Source organism: Rana temporaria, chromosome 8 (assembly GCF_905171775.1).
Source record: "Rana temporaria chromosome 8, aRanTem1.1, whole genome shotgun sequence".
In the NCBI taxonomy this organism is placed as follows: domain Eukaryota; kingdom Metazoa; phylum Chordata; class Amphibia; order Anura; family Ranidae; genus Rana; species Rana temporaria.
Window position 1 is genome coordinate 73,469,140 of NC_053496.1, and position 15,170 is coordinate 73,484,309.

The window sequence follows — 15,170 nt, forward strand, 5'->3', positions numbered from 1 at the left end:
GTCTCCTAGAACCCGCTAGTGTATTGGTGTTTTTTTTTGCTCAAAAACACCACTGCCCAAAACTGTTACCAGCCTATGTGTGCATGGACACGTAGGATAACATGATGGAGTTTGGCTGTAGATGTTTTTTTTTTTTTCTACAGTCATTAATCGGCAGCTCTGCTCTTCCTCACTTACTGGAGCGCGGGCTGTGGAGGGGCGGGAAGAGTCCGTCTCGGCGGCTCGCTGTCACGATCCAAGCACCGGGCCCACCCAGACTTCCTTTTTTGGGATGACAAGATGCATAGACTGATTTCTGTGACATCAGCAGAGAGCGGACTTTAGTTTAGCTCTCTGCTGAAAATGGGTCACGAGTGCAAAACAAATTGCACTCCTGTGGTCCATAAGAGAAGCCCAGCCAAACAAGCTTTGGCTGGAATTCTCCTTTTAAACCCAAAACTTGAAATTTTAATATAAGATGTAAAAGTGTGTGTGTTGTTGTTGTTTCTCTCTTAAAATGATACTAAACACGCACGTGTCTTTTCTTTCTGTATGTTGATGATGGCACCGTAATTGTTTGAATAAAATAAAAATTGCAGTCCCTTTTTCCTAGTCGATATAGAACAGTCACATGACCCAGCGTTTTCCCAACCTGTCTGCAGGAAAACATGAGCAGGGGGAGCTTCTAATCCTCTTCTGCTGTTCACACACACAAAAAAAAACAAGACAGCCTAGTAAAAATAAACATTAAACTGTTGACATACAAATATGTTTTGAAATTAAATATTTATTTGTGGAAATAACATAGTGTGGACAGATTTCTGCCAGTCAGACAGTTTGTGTCTTAGAATAGGAGGGAGGTTAAGCCTTCATGAGACCCCATTCACACCTAGGCGTTTTTACGCCTGTAGCGCTACGCCGCTACCGCCAGAGGGCTGAAAACCGATGTCCCTCTATGGAGATGGTTCACATCTCCACGCCGGACGCCTGTCGCGTGAAAAAAGGTCCCGGACCTTTTTTTCAGGCGTCTTCGAGCGTTCGGCTAGGAGATGGGAATCCTCTCCATAGAGGGGGTCATCTTGGGGCACATCTAGGCGGACAATACCGGCGTTTTGTCGCCGCAAATCGCGGTACAAAACGCTGCTATTTTTACCACGATTTGCGGCGACAAAACGCCGCGATTTCGTCCGTCTAGATGTGAATGCAGCCTTAATGTAAATGTAATATTCCACCCCCTTTGTGTTTAGCTTGGTTAGTGGGCATGTAGGAGTAGGGAGGGGGTAGACTGTAATTTACCACTGTTTACATCTGGTGATGTAAACAGGTGACCCCGCCCCCTCTGACGCCATGGGGAAGCCAAGACCCAACAATTCATTAAAGCCGTGATCGGTTTTAAAATACTTTTTTCCTTTTAGAAATTTCATTTTGCTGCGGGGACTGTTCTAAACACAGGGAAAAATTTGCCATTTTACAGGCATTACTATAGGCACGATTTTTTAAAGGAATATTTCATTTTTATTGTTTCACTTTAAGCATTATTAAAATCGCTGCTCCCGAAAAACGTCAGTTTTTTAAAACTATTTTTTTTCTGCATTGATGCATGTTCCCTGGGACAGGACCCAGGTCCCCAAACACTTTTTGTGACAATACCATGCATATAAGCCTTTAAAATGATCTCTTTTAATTTTTCATGTTAGTGTCCCACTTTAACAGTGTTTCGCGACTTAAAATTTTGCCGCGAACATCGGGCTCATCCCTAGTGTGTTATAAACACACAAATCCCTGTTCTGACAGGGGTGGAGAAACAGACCGTCTGTTCCTACTAAGTAGGGACAATGATCTGGCTTCTTCTGTAGTCGGTCCAATCCCCTCGCAGTTAGAAACACACCTGGGGAACACACTTAACCCCCATAGTGTTAACCTTCTTTCCCTACCAGTGACATATATACAGTAATCGGTTGCTATTTTTAGCTTCAATCGCTGTATAAATGTCATTGGTCCCAACAAAAAGTGTCAAGAGTCCGATTGGTCCACAGTGTCGCAGTCCCGATTTAAAAATCGCTGATCACCGCCAATTCTTCGGGCTGAAGATGTTAATCAGCTGCAGGGCACTAATGAGGAAAGATGCTGGGTCTGTATCCCTTTATCTGGCATTGCGGAACCTGGCCTTGGGGCAGCAGGGAGAGCAAATCCGGCACAATGAGGCTGCAATTTTTTTTGCCGATCCGAAAAATTATCCAATCCGTGACTCTGATCCGAGGAACGATCCGAACTGTACGTTTTTTGATCCGTTGTACCCCAAAGTACATTTTTATTATTTTTTTTTTCCCCACAAATGGAGCTTTCTTTTGGTGGTATTTGATCACCACTGGGTTTTTTTTATTTAAAAAAAATCGGAAAATGTTGGGGGGAAAAAATATATTGGTATAAAATTTTGCAAACGGGTAACTTTTCTCCTTCACTGATGTACGCTGATGAGGCTGCACTGATTGTCACCACTTGTGGGCATTGATAGGTGGCACTGGCAGGCCGCAAAGGTGTGAGGTGGCTGCACCGATCTTCTGTTTACATCACGTGATCAGCTGTCATTGTCTGGTAAGGGGTTGAGATCGGCCCATTGCTCCAATCTGTGATCACCCGAGTCTCATTGACTCTGAACACAGAGCGGGGAGGAAGTCCTATGACTGCCCTTCCGGCAATATAGTCATTTGGCTATAGCGCGGACATGAAGGGGTTAAATGGAAAAAGTTGCGTTTGTTGGTTTAAAAATGTATAGGTGGCTATTGTTAACAGATTGGCAATATGGCATTTTATCTGCAAAGACTGCATATTTTGGGAATGTGTACTGGTGGTGTCAGCAAACCTGCTAATTCATTACTGCTGTTGGCTTGAAAAAAAATCTGCATTGTTCTAGCACATAAATATATAGAACTCATGCAGGAATATACTGTAGATCTTTAGTTGGACCCCATTTTAGAATACTGTGAGGAGGATTTACAAAACAATGTAGCAGATGTGCATGGCAACCAGTCGGCTTCATGCTTTATTTGCAAAGATTAACTGAACGAGCTAAAGCTGATTGGTTACTATACACAGCTGCTCCAGATTCTGTTTGCGGTCGGCAAAGGCAGAAAAGAGGTATGCCTTTGTAAACCAGGCATTTCCCTATTCTGCCTAGTGACACTGTCACTGATGGCCGTTCCCTGTGATCGGGAACGGTCGTCGGTGACGTGTCACGTGTAGCCACGCCCCCTAACTGTAAGAATCACTCCCTAGTACTGACTTAACCCCTGCAGTGCCACCTAGTGGTTTACCCCTTCACTGCCAGTGCATTTTTATAACTCTTATCGCTGAAAAATGACAATGGTCCCAAAAATGTGTCAAGTGTCTGATGTGTCCGCCATAAAGTCGCGGTCACAATAAAAATCGCTGATCGCCACCATTACTAGTAAAAAAATAATAAAAATGCCATAACTACCCCCTATTTTGTAGCTGCTATAACTTTTGCGCAAACCAAACGCTTATTGCGTTATTTATTTTTTACCAAAAATATGTAGAAGAATACGTATTGGCCTAAACTGAGGAAACAAAATGTTGTTTTTAAAAAAAAAAATATTATTATAGCAAAAAGTAAAAAATATAGCTTTTTTTTTTTTCAAAATTGTCGCTCTATGTCCCTCCTCATTGACTCACTGGCTGTGATTGTCTGTAGTGGGAGCCAATGGCTCCCGTTGCTGGCCCAGCCAATGAGGAGGAAGAGACCTGTGTGAGCCGCTGCTCTTGTGCACATTGTTGGATCATTATGGGGCTTGGGTAAGTATGGGGGAGGGGGCTGCTGCACAAAAACCCTTTTTTAGCCTTTACAACCACTTTAAACAATGACTGCAATTTGAGATTTAACACTCTTCGTTTTTCAAACCACATTGTTTCTTGTGCTAATTATCAGACTAAGGAGAAATCTTGAGCAGCTGCTTTGAAATAATTTCCTTATTTCTGTGCATGGACATGCCACAAAGTTCAGTACATGATTGAAATGAATGGTCTTATCTGCGAGAAGCTGATAACGTTCAGGGCCCCACTATACATCAACTGAAATCAGACTGTAAGATGGACCTTTAGTAGATAATGTACCAAATGAATGCTTTTAAAAATAGGAAATTGTATAAATAATAAAGGTGGATGGCCAAGTGCCAGGTTGAATCATTCCTCTTGGCACGGAGCTGGGTCAGACACATCCAGTCCATTAGAGCTACTCGTCAAATTATTCTGAAATTGGAATGGATGAAGACCAGGGCCCAATCAGGGCCTTGCATTGAGTTCAGGCTGAACAGGAAGCTGCCAAATCAGAAGCAGTTTGCCTACTTTCAGACAAAATTATGTTTGCACGTTCTATGGGCAGCAAAGCCATTTCTGAAAGTTGGTTATTTTAAAGCGGTTTGCCAAAAAGAAAAAAGCACTTGTGAATATCTAAACTGCACAATTCAATTATCAGGATTTGGCTATACTGCATAATGTGAGTTCTGCTCTCCCTGTCTTGTGTAACTTCATCTTTGGGGTTGTCTTCATCTTTTATTAAAAGGATTGTTGCAGAATTGTGCTCCATCTTTTTGCACATAGGCATACATTTATGAAAAATTTGCATAGCTCTCCATCCATTCACACTGCATGTAAATTCGTTCTGCGTGAATTGGGGCAAAATCAAATGTTCTCGGGCTATATTTTGTGCGAATGCAAAAAAAATATGGTTTTGTGGCCACTGGATGGTGCGGAGCAGCATACTTTCTTTCTATAGTAGTCTGTGCCATCTAGTTGGCGTAATGCCACATTTTGTGGTTCTAATGTTTTTCCCACATTCACAAATTCGAATTGCAATGTAGCCTGAGAACCAGGGCTGTGGAGTCGGTAGATAAATGTTCCAACTCCTCAGTTTTTTGTACTTCCGACTCCGACACTCCGACTCCTCTGTATTAATATGCGAATGTATTTTATACATTCCTTAACCGCTTCCCGACCGCCGCATGTAGATATACGTCGGCAGAATGGCACGTACAAGCACATTGGCGTACCTGTACGTCCCTGCCTAGACGTGGGTCGGGGGTCCGATCGGGACCCCCCGCTACACGCGGCGGTCGGATTCCCTCGGGGAGTGATCCCGGACGACGGCGCGGCTATTCGTTTATAGCCGCTCCGTCGCGATCGCTCCCCGGAGCTGAAGAACGGGGAGAGCCGTATGTAAACACGGCTTCCCCGTGCTTCACTATGGCGCTGCATCGATCGAGACTCGATCGATGACATCAGTCCTACAGCCACACCCCCCTACAGTTGTAAACACACACTAGGTGAACACTAAATCCTACAGTGCCCCCTGTGGTTAACTCCCAAACTGCAACTGTCATTTTCACAATAAACAATGCAATTTAAATGCATTTTTTGCTGTGAAAATGACAATGGTCCCAAAAATGTGTAAAAATTGTCCGAAGTGTCCCATAATGTCGCAGTCACGAAAAAAATCCCTGATCGCCGCCATTAGTAGAAACAAATTTTTTTTTAATAAAAATGCAATAAAACTATCCCCTATTTTGTAGACGCTATACATTTTGCGTAAACCAATCGATAAATGCTTATTGCGATTTTTTTTTTAACCAAAAATAGGTAGAAGAATACGTATCGGCCTAAACTGAGGAAAAACATTTTTTTTATATATGTTTTTGGGGGATATTTATTATAGCAAAAAGTAAAAAATATTGCATTTTTTCAAAATTGTCGCTCTATTTTTGTTTATAACGCAAAAAATAAAAACCGCAGAGGTGATCAAATACCACCAAAAGAAAGCTCTATTTGTGGGGAAAAAAGGACGCCAATTTTGTTTGGGAGCCACGTCGCACGACCGCGCAATTGTCAAAGCGACGCAGTGCCGAATTGTAAAAACCCCTTGCGTCATGTAGCAGCATATTGGTCCGATCCTTAAGTGGTTAAAGGAAAGAGAGGCAACATACATGTCATTACCACAGGAGTTTTTATAGCCTTAGCTGAAAGACGGCAGTTTTTCCAATGGTTTACAGCTTCAGTCTTGAACTATTGACCCTCCATTCCCTTCACTTATACAAGTGTCTCTAGTGCTGCAAAAAAACATATTTACTTAATCCCTTTATCAGTGAGAGGCTAGGTTACCCATGGGCGCTGCGTTCCCTGTAACAGCAGAACACAACACTATGGAAAGTATAAGTATTGCAGCTCCTAATTGTGCGTTGCGTGCCATATAGTGAAGCACATGAAAAGCATGCTTCTTCACGGTCACTTAACGTGTTCGTTTTGCGGTTACGTGAGGCACTGCATGCATTGGTCTCTATTCTTTCAGTAGAGAAGTCGTTAATTATAACTTTTTGTGAATTGGTACATTTAAACTTGCTTTTTTAATTCCAATCTAAATTTAGTAGGAGTCGGTGCATTGTTTGCCGACTCCAGGTACCCAAAATCTCCGACTCCACAGCACTGCTGAGAACATTCAATTTTGCCCCATTCACACACAACAAATGTACATACCAATTGCTGGATTAAACGTGTGTGTGTGTGTGTGTGTGTGTGTGTGTGTGTTTTTTTTGTTGGCAAAAAAATAAAAAACCCAGTAGTGATTAAATACCACCAAAAGAAAGCTCTATTTGTGTGGGGAAAAAAAATAACAATTTCGTACTTGTGTTGCATGACCATTCAAATTGTGACAGCTGAAAACTGGCCTGAGTAGGAAGTGGGTAGAAGTGCCCAGTAGGCAAGTGGTTCTTGAACCAAATTATAGCTGTATTTGCCCTTGTAGCAGTCTTTTTTTATTTTTATTTTTTTCTCCTAGAACATGGCTACCTGGAAGTTCACATAAACGGCTGCAGATAAGACTTGTACAGAAATGATTGTGTTGCTATATTGCTTACTGCTAATGTATTCCCAGTAGACCTTGTGCTTTTTTTGTATGAGTGTTTTGTTTTCATTCTAACATGTTTGTTCGTTTCTCAGCAAGCAAGGGCCGAGCAAGAAGAAGAATTCATCAGTAACACGTTGTTTAAGAAGATCCAGGCCTTGCAGAAAGAGAAGGAAACACTTGCAGTCAACTATGAGAAAGAAGAGGAATTCCTCACCAATGAACTGTCACGGAAACTCATGCAGGTGATTATTTTATCTGCTTCATTACTGTTGCAAACACATTATGAGCTGTGCATATACTGGAAGATGTTCCTTACCTAGATATTGTGCATCCATTTAACGTCTAGACGGTGACACTAGAAACCTGTAGATTCATAACGGATCTCAGAAATTGGCCAAATCATTACAAAGCATAGAAATTTATCTTTTCATTAGTGCCAGCTCATGTGCAGGCTGGTTGTCACGGTACTAGCAAAGCTGTGTATTTAGGGGGCAGACGGGACCTTAAAAATTCAACTTCTGTTACAGCTCATTGTGGGTACCAGTTTACTTGCTGGCCTAAGGGTAAATTCACATGTAGCTGTCAGGGGCAGCCACCAGTAAGAATCTAATGATTCTTGCCAGCGGCCTTCTCTGGCCGCTACTGTGCAGCCATGTGACTGTACTAAACCATGTCTGCACACAGTGTGTGACCAGCAGCAGCTGTCAGATTTCTGTCTCAGTGGTTGCATGTGAATAGAACCTCCAACCGACCCCGGACGCAGACTGCATCTATCCAGGGTCGACGTTTCTACAGAGTTTGGTTTGCAAACAAACTAGCAGCAGCTAATTGGAAAGTGTTCATGCAGCCAAAGCATAGAATGTTACAGATAAATGAGGGAACTGCACCAGTGGTGGTGGTATGGGACTCCCTAAAAGCCTACCTCCGAGGCCTCCTGATCCAAAAGATAGCAGGGACTAAGAGGAAGAACAGGGAGGGAGAGGGTGAGATAAGGAACCAGTTGCTACAGGCAGAGAAGAGATACATTGAAGCCCCAACCTCTCACAGTTTAAAAGAGTGGTTAGAAAAACAACAAATATACAAAATTACTATATTAAAAAGAACAGAGGGAAAATGAATATTCCAGAAACAGAATCAGTTTGGAGAGGGAGAGCGAGTGGGGCGTCTACTATCTCTGATTATTAGAACCAATTCCCCCCCCCCCCTCCACTGTTACAGCAGTTAAGTTATCAAGCGGCGAAATTTCCTCCAATAAAACCGTGATATTAAATACTTTTAGAGAATTTTTTGTATCTCTTTATAGGGAGGGGACTGAAGGACCAGAAATTTTTTTTGGGATTGTCCGTCCCGACCCTCTCGGAGGAAGATAACATTGACATGGAGGCGCCAATCGCCCTAGGAGAATTAAAACAGGCAGTGGCAGGGATGTCTACTCAAAAGTCACCAGGCCCAGATGAGATGCCCTTAGAGATCTATAAAAGATACGGGGATACCTTGCTACCAGAACTCCTAAAGACATTAAATTGGGCATTGACTCACGGAATGCTTCCCACCTCTGACAGAAGCCACTATTATTGTCTTACATAAGGAGGGGGAGGATCCAACTGAGGCTTCATCGTATCGTCCTATCTCGCTTCTATGTACTGACGCCAAGATCTTGGCCAAAGTGTTAGCAACTCATCTTAACTGGTATATCCAAGCACTTATACATCCTGACCAATCTGGCTTCATCCCCAATAGGTCAACCAGTACCAACATCAGGAGAGTGTTCCTGAACATGCAAATTCCTACAGAGGGAGTGGGCTCTAGAGCCGTTTAGCCCTGGATGCTGCCATGGCTTTTGATAGCCTGGAATGGGACTACCTATGAAAGGCCCTAGAGAAATTCGGGTTTGGCCCCAGGTTTATGAGTTGGGTGAAGCTGTTATTCAATCAACCAAGAGCAAAAATTAAAATTAACAATGAATTTTCAGAAATGTTTCAACTAGAGAGAGGAACGCGTCAGGGCTGTCCCCTTTCCCCCCTTTTGTTTGACCTGGCGATGGAACCATTAGCTATCAAAATTAGAAATACTAAATATGTACAGGGGTTCCGCAGACGGACTATAGAGGGCAAGATTGCACTGTTTGCGGACGATGTCCTCTTCTTTCTGGGAGACGTCGAAACCTCGTTAAAAAATGTGATCAAAACAGTGGGCGGAGTATGCTCCGGGTTGGTCATTAACTGGGAAAAGTCAGCACTATTGCCAATTGATCCCCTTGGCGCCCAGATACCTCCTGGAATCCCTCAGTTAAAAGTAGTAGTTATATTGAAATATCTTGGGATTTGGATCACGAGGGACATCAATAGCTTTGTCCAAAATAACTTAATTCCTCTTTTATCCAAATGGGAACATAAAAGAGACGCCTGGTGTAGACTACCATTATCCATAGCGGGGCGATGTAATCTAATAAAGATGATATGGTTGCCCCAGTTACTCTATATCCTCCAGAACTCCCCAGTTTGGATAGATCAAAAATGGTTCAAAAGGATAGAATCCCTCTTCAGAGAGTTAATCTGGAAGAAGGGACAAGCCAGGATTTGTCTCTAGACTATGCAGTTACCAGCTAAAGAGGGGGGGAATGGCAGTCCCACACCCGAAAACATACTTTCTAGCCTCGCAGTTACAACCTCTTGCGAACTGCGGACTGGAGGGAGGGGGGAATTCCGGTAGATTGATGCTAACAGGGGCACCACATAGGACAATAGTGGAGGCACTTGAGGCGGGCTCGTTTGTCCATAAATGTCCAACTATAAAACTTAGCCTTAAAGTGTGGCAAACAACAAAAGTATTGATGGGCTATAAGGGAATAACAATTTTTACCCCTCTCTGGTGCAATCAAAACTTAAAAGAATTAAAGGACATTGAGAGATGTAAAGAATGGGAGAGACAAGGGATAACCCGTTTAAACCAATTGTACAACGGAGAACAGATGAAATCCTTTGCAGACTTGCGACAGGAATTCAACATAACAAATAAAACATTTTACAGATATCTTCAGATCCGACATGCCATCCAAGCTCAGTTTGGGCTACAACCCATCGTATGGTCCCCAGCCCCCACCCTCCTGAAAATAACCTCTTCAAAAACAACTAAAGGCCTGATATCTGAGTTGTACTCTAGAATAGGAGCTAAAACCATAAGGGCAGGCCTCAATAAGAGCAGGACAGGATGGGAGAAAGACTTGGGTCAAATGACCACGGAACAATGGAGTGCGATCCTGAGGAGGGGGGTATTGGTCTCGATCTCCCCATCTCAGAAAGTATCGCACTTGTTCCTCCTGCATAGAGTATACTATACCCCCAGGAGAATGTTCAATCTCGGGTGGAGAAGTACTGACGAATGCCCAAGGTGCAGAGCGACAGGCAATCTTATCCACATGCTGTGGAAATGTCCTAAGCTATTTAGATATTGGGAGGAGGTGGTTGCCAAAATAAATAAAACTTTTAAAACTAAGCTTGAAGCGGAGTCTAAGATATGCTTGCTAGGCAGCATAGAGGAAAATAGAGTACCAGCCAGCTTCCTTGAAGTGGTACTGAGATGCCTCTTCCAGGCAAGGAAGTTAATTGCATTGAGGTGGCAGGCCCAGACACCACCCACTGTTAAATCCTGGGTCGAAACCATCAACACAATGATTTGGAGTGAGAGAGTGACACTCACTAGGTAGGGCAATTATAGAAAGTTTGTGAGGGTGTGGAAACCCTGGCTAGATGAAACAGGATGCTCTATATAAAAAGAGGACAGTCGTCATTCAAATTCAATAAATATCTTAACCCGCTATCGGGCATTCCTCCATGGGGAAGACTCACTCAATAAAGTATATTAATATCCAAAATTGGCTCACGTGTAATGGGAGGGTGAGGGTGTGTGGGGTGGGGGGGAGGGAGGTGAGGTAAGACCGTTTAGAATAAAGAGATCTTTCATTTATTTAAAATGGTACAAAGAAAGAGAAGAGGACAAAATAGGGGGAAAACGGGAAAATGTATGGTTGTGTATTTTTTATATTATGCACGATGATGCAACATTGTATCTTTTTGTATGCAAACAACAATAAAAAAAGGATTGAAAAAAAAAAAGGAGCTATAGACTAGACCAGGGGTCTCCAAACTTTTCACTTAGGGGGCCACATTGTAAATTGGACACTAATTCGCGGGCCGAAAAAAATCTGTTATTTAGAAATTAATAATTTATCCCCCCTCAGAGCCCCCCCTGGCACATTTATGTCCCCATCACAGCCCCCTCACACACACGTCCCCTCAGAGCCCTCCCATGTACTTGTATGTCCCCTCAGAGCCCCCCATGCACATTATGACCCCCTTACAGCCTCATAACACACATGTCCCCTCAGAGCCCCCCATGCACATTCATGTCCCCCTCACAGCCTCATAACACACATGTCCCCTCAGAGCCCCCCATGCACATTTATGTCCCCCTCACAGCCTCATCACACACATGTCTTCCTCAGAGCCACCCATGCACATTTCTTTCCCCCTCAGAGCCCCCCATGTACTTTTATATCCCCCTCAGAGCCCCCCTAGCACATTTGCCTCCCCATCAGAAATCCCTATGTATCATCAGCTTCAGTGCAGATCTGCTGCACCTCCCAGCTATGGTCCTGCTGTTACATGGGCACCTTGGGAAAAGCATTTCCTGTCAGACGATTGAAGTTAATCCTCTTTTCAGCCTGATCTTAGGCAGACATGTGCCGCTGTGTGTTACCTATTGTGTGCGGAGGTACGGAGAACAAGTATCGGTGTGGATCTGAATGCTGGAAGAATGAGACTGGTGGCTCAGTATGCGGGACAGAACGAGGGCAGACCATGCAATCCCCAGAGACAAAAACAGAATTCTAAAACGCCTCAGAGATCAACGGAGAGCCGATCAAGGAGGAATTCTACCCATATCAGGAACTTTTCACAGCACACCAATAGAGTTACCTACACAGGGCATCGATTCCTGATAAACAGGAGAACTCATGGTAAATGAAGAACGTCATTGGTTGCTAGGCGGTCCTAGCAACCAATAGCACAGCATGGCGCCGGGAGGGGTGGGCTGTGTCGCGTTGCAGGACCCGCTCTGTACAGTGCGGGGGGAGTGGAGTATGCAGCGAAAGTCCTGCAAACCGACAAAGTTTAAAGAGACCGATCCCTGCAATAAGTGTGAGGTCTTGAGCTGCGGGCCGGAAAAGACGTCCCAGCGGGCCGGATGTGGCCCGCGGGCCGTAGTTTGGAGACCCCTGGACTAGACTGTCTGATCACTGACCCACGCTTTGCATTTTTTTTCTTTTTTTGTTTAGCTGCAGCACGAGAAAGCAGAACTTGAGCAGCACCTGGAGCAAGAGCAAGAGTTTCAGGTTAACAAACTAATGAAGAAAATCAGGAAACTGGAAAATGATACCATCTCCAAACAGCTAACACTAGAACAGGTAAGATATAGCCTTTAGGGTTTACCTTTTTAAACACAACAGTTTACCACATTATTTTCAAGCCGTATTAAAGAATATGAAAAGGCAAAAACCTATCCATTAAAAAGATTTTATACATATTATTTCAAATGGAAACCTTTCTTTTAAAAATGGGGGGAAAATGTGTACTAAACGTATATGTAGAAAATGGAAATTGTGCTACCTATAAGAAAAAGTATATTGACCCTGCTGCAAGGTGTTCACAACATTGTGAAAACTAAATAAACATCGGTTGCAGCGCTATTTGACCAAAATAAAATCAGGTGTGCACAAGTAAGATACAAATACTATCCATATATGATAGTTTATCTCCTATAAAGTGCTCAGTGCTTGTAATATTTCTGATCAATGTGTGACTTGTGTACAATACATATAGTAAAGTCAAGTCTATGGTTTAAGAGCTATTCCCCTTGCAATGAGCCGCTCACTTCAGCGGCACATGCGCTCCTGAGTTTCTCTGCTGGAAAGAATTCTCCCGTGCGTATGCGTGGGAGTGACGACAATGCGGCTCCGGCCACTCGCAGCGCAGAAGCCGCGATACCCAGAAGACTCGCCAAGGGAAAATGTCCGCTCCCTCGGCATGGACCGGGATCACCTGCGACACCTCGTTCTAAGGTAAGTATTTCAGTATGATCTAGTATGCGGTGCATACTAGCTCATTATGCCTTACAGGTTAAAAAAAAAGGCGGGTATACAATCACTTTAATGCAATGGTTTGTGAAATACAAAATTTCAGTAAAAAATACACTAAAGTTAATTTTAGAGTACATAATAAATACAATAAGTTATCTAATTATTTGATAAATATAAAAGATGAGGTTGTGAAGAGTAATATGATACCCAGCATGTCAAACCTTCAAATTGTGTGCCCCCATAAAATGGCGAAAAACTTCAGTACCCTAAATTTTTTCATAGATGACACTTTAAAACCCCCCTGCAGGTCATCAGTTTAGAGATGCCCATGAGCTATGGTGCTATAATTATTGATCTCGCTCTGACCTACAGTGATATAAAACATGTGTAGGGCATTTGCGGTTTTTATACGTAGGTGCACCAATGAATGAGTATATGTGGGAGTGTAGTGAGGCTTTACAATTTTATTTCTGAGAATGACGGCACCAGAACAGGAAGTAACGTCATACACATTGCTTCCTGATCCATTCACAGGAAGGTGGATCTAGGGCCTTTGCTAGCGGCACATGCCCTGACCGCACCAGTCTTGTAGCTGGGACAGCGGAGCCCGGTATAAATGGCAGGATTTGTGTAAGTGATTAGGTGGCTCATATCGCTTTCACATGAAAGCCGACAGTTGGCTTTACAAGTGTGCGCACACTCCCAGCTGGTAAAGCAGCTGGGATTATGTTTAAAAAAACACTCAAGTGATGTATGAATTCTTCCAAAGATACCACCAAGTCTTATTTAAATCTTTCAATCGATCCGTATTTTCAGTCTTGGTGACATTCTTTTCAGAAAAGGAGGGAACAAACCATTAGGGGACAGGGGTGGGTACGGTTTATAATTTTGATAGGTAAAATAACAACAATTAACAAAATAATGAAGTAAAAGATAAATATATAAATTAGTATTCGGAAAACCACAAATGATGCGAAACCAAAGTAGAGACTATATTAATGACTAAAATCATGAGCAAGTCTCTTGCTGTGGTTGAGTCTGAAGTGGTTAAAAAAAAAAAAAGGTGTTGACTTTTTTATTGAAATGTGCCCCAGATAAAAAAAATATTAATTCCAACTTGCACACATTGATGTTTAAAGGTTTGTCTATGCAAGTAAAACACGAGTGGAGAATCAAACTGATTCAGAATTTACCCATAGTGGGTTGAGAAATCAATCCACCTTTACCAAGATGGGGGGGGGGGGGGGGGGGTAATGTTTTTAAATCTGTTGAAGCATGCCATAGAAAGTAATACCGTAAACCCTGTTAATGGGACCGAGGCGTAGGCATCAAGTAATTGGAAAAGAAGAAAAACATTGTTATAAGACCAGCGGGTAAAGCTGGGGAATTGTAGTTCTGAATAAAGCTGATTTATGATGTATAATAGGCTGTTGAATGAATCGGAAACATATGAGGTGCTGTTGGGAGATCCAAGTAACGGGTGTAAAGCAAAATTGAAAATACTAATTAAAAAGGGCCAGAAAGGAGGCCCAGAGGCGCCACAATTACCAGTCATCTACCAGACGCCCAAGGTGCATTAAAACAAACACAATCCACCAAGGAGACCTATAATACTTGGGGTCAATTTGGGGGAATACATAGACCGCTACTTTCTAGCCTATGGTACAAAATTATCCATCCTATTTAAAAGATAGTAAGAACCTCATTGACATATTAAGAGACCACAATTAAAGATGAATGTGGAATCGTACTTGAATATAAGACAAGATGATGCTCTAGATGTAGTAAAACAATGTACCTTTACAATCACAGTCACCAATGGCAACCACCTTATTTCTCTTGGTACAGGTTTTCTTGGCTTAATTCGGCTTATTGGCTTAATGTTGAGAGCATTTTCTGTATCCATAGACTAGACTACTTAGCCAGTGTCTTAGGGGAGTGATAGTCTCTCGCATCACAACTGCTTACTCCTGTGAGGCATTGAAGCCTCTGGTGTTCATTTCTGCAGCCAAAAGTAGACACAAGAATCACTGAATCAATTTCAGCTATAGTTTTTCTTTCTATGCCCCGTTAAGTCGCCAGGTTGCTACAAGTTCTAAAGCATGTGAGCCAAATGTATTTTTCATTACACACTGCATAAGT

The 15,170-nt window shown here is 42.8% G+C and overlaps 1 protein-coding gene across 1 annotated transcript in view; it reads left to right on the forward strand.

Moving 5' to 3' along the window:
* The window catches only part of CCDC6 (coiled-coil domain containing 6), a 51,388-nt gene that overhangs the window by 16,708 nt on the left and 19,510 nt on the right, over nucleotides 1-15,170 (forward strand). Inside the window, exons 2-3 of the mRNA XM_040362036.1 lie at nucleotides 6,985-7,134; nucleotides 12,228-12,356. Coding sequence (XP_040217970.1) covers nucleotides 6,985-7,134; nucleotides 12,228-12,356 — 279 coding nt within the window. The remainder of the gene's footprint in view (nucleotides 1-6,984; nucleotides 7,135-12,227; nucleotides 12,357-15,170) is intronic.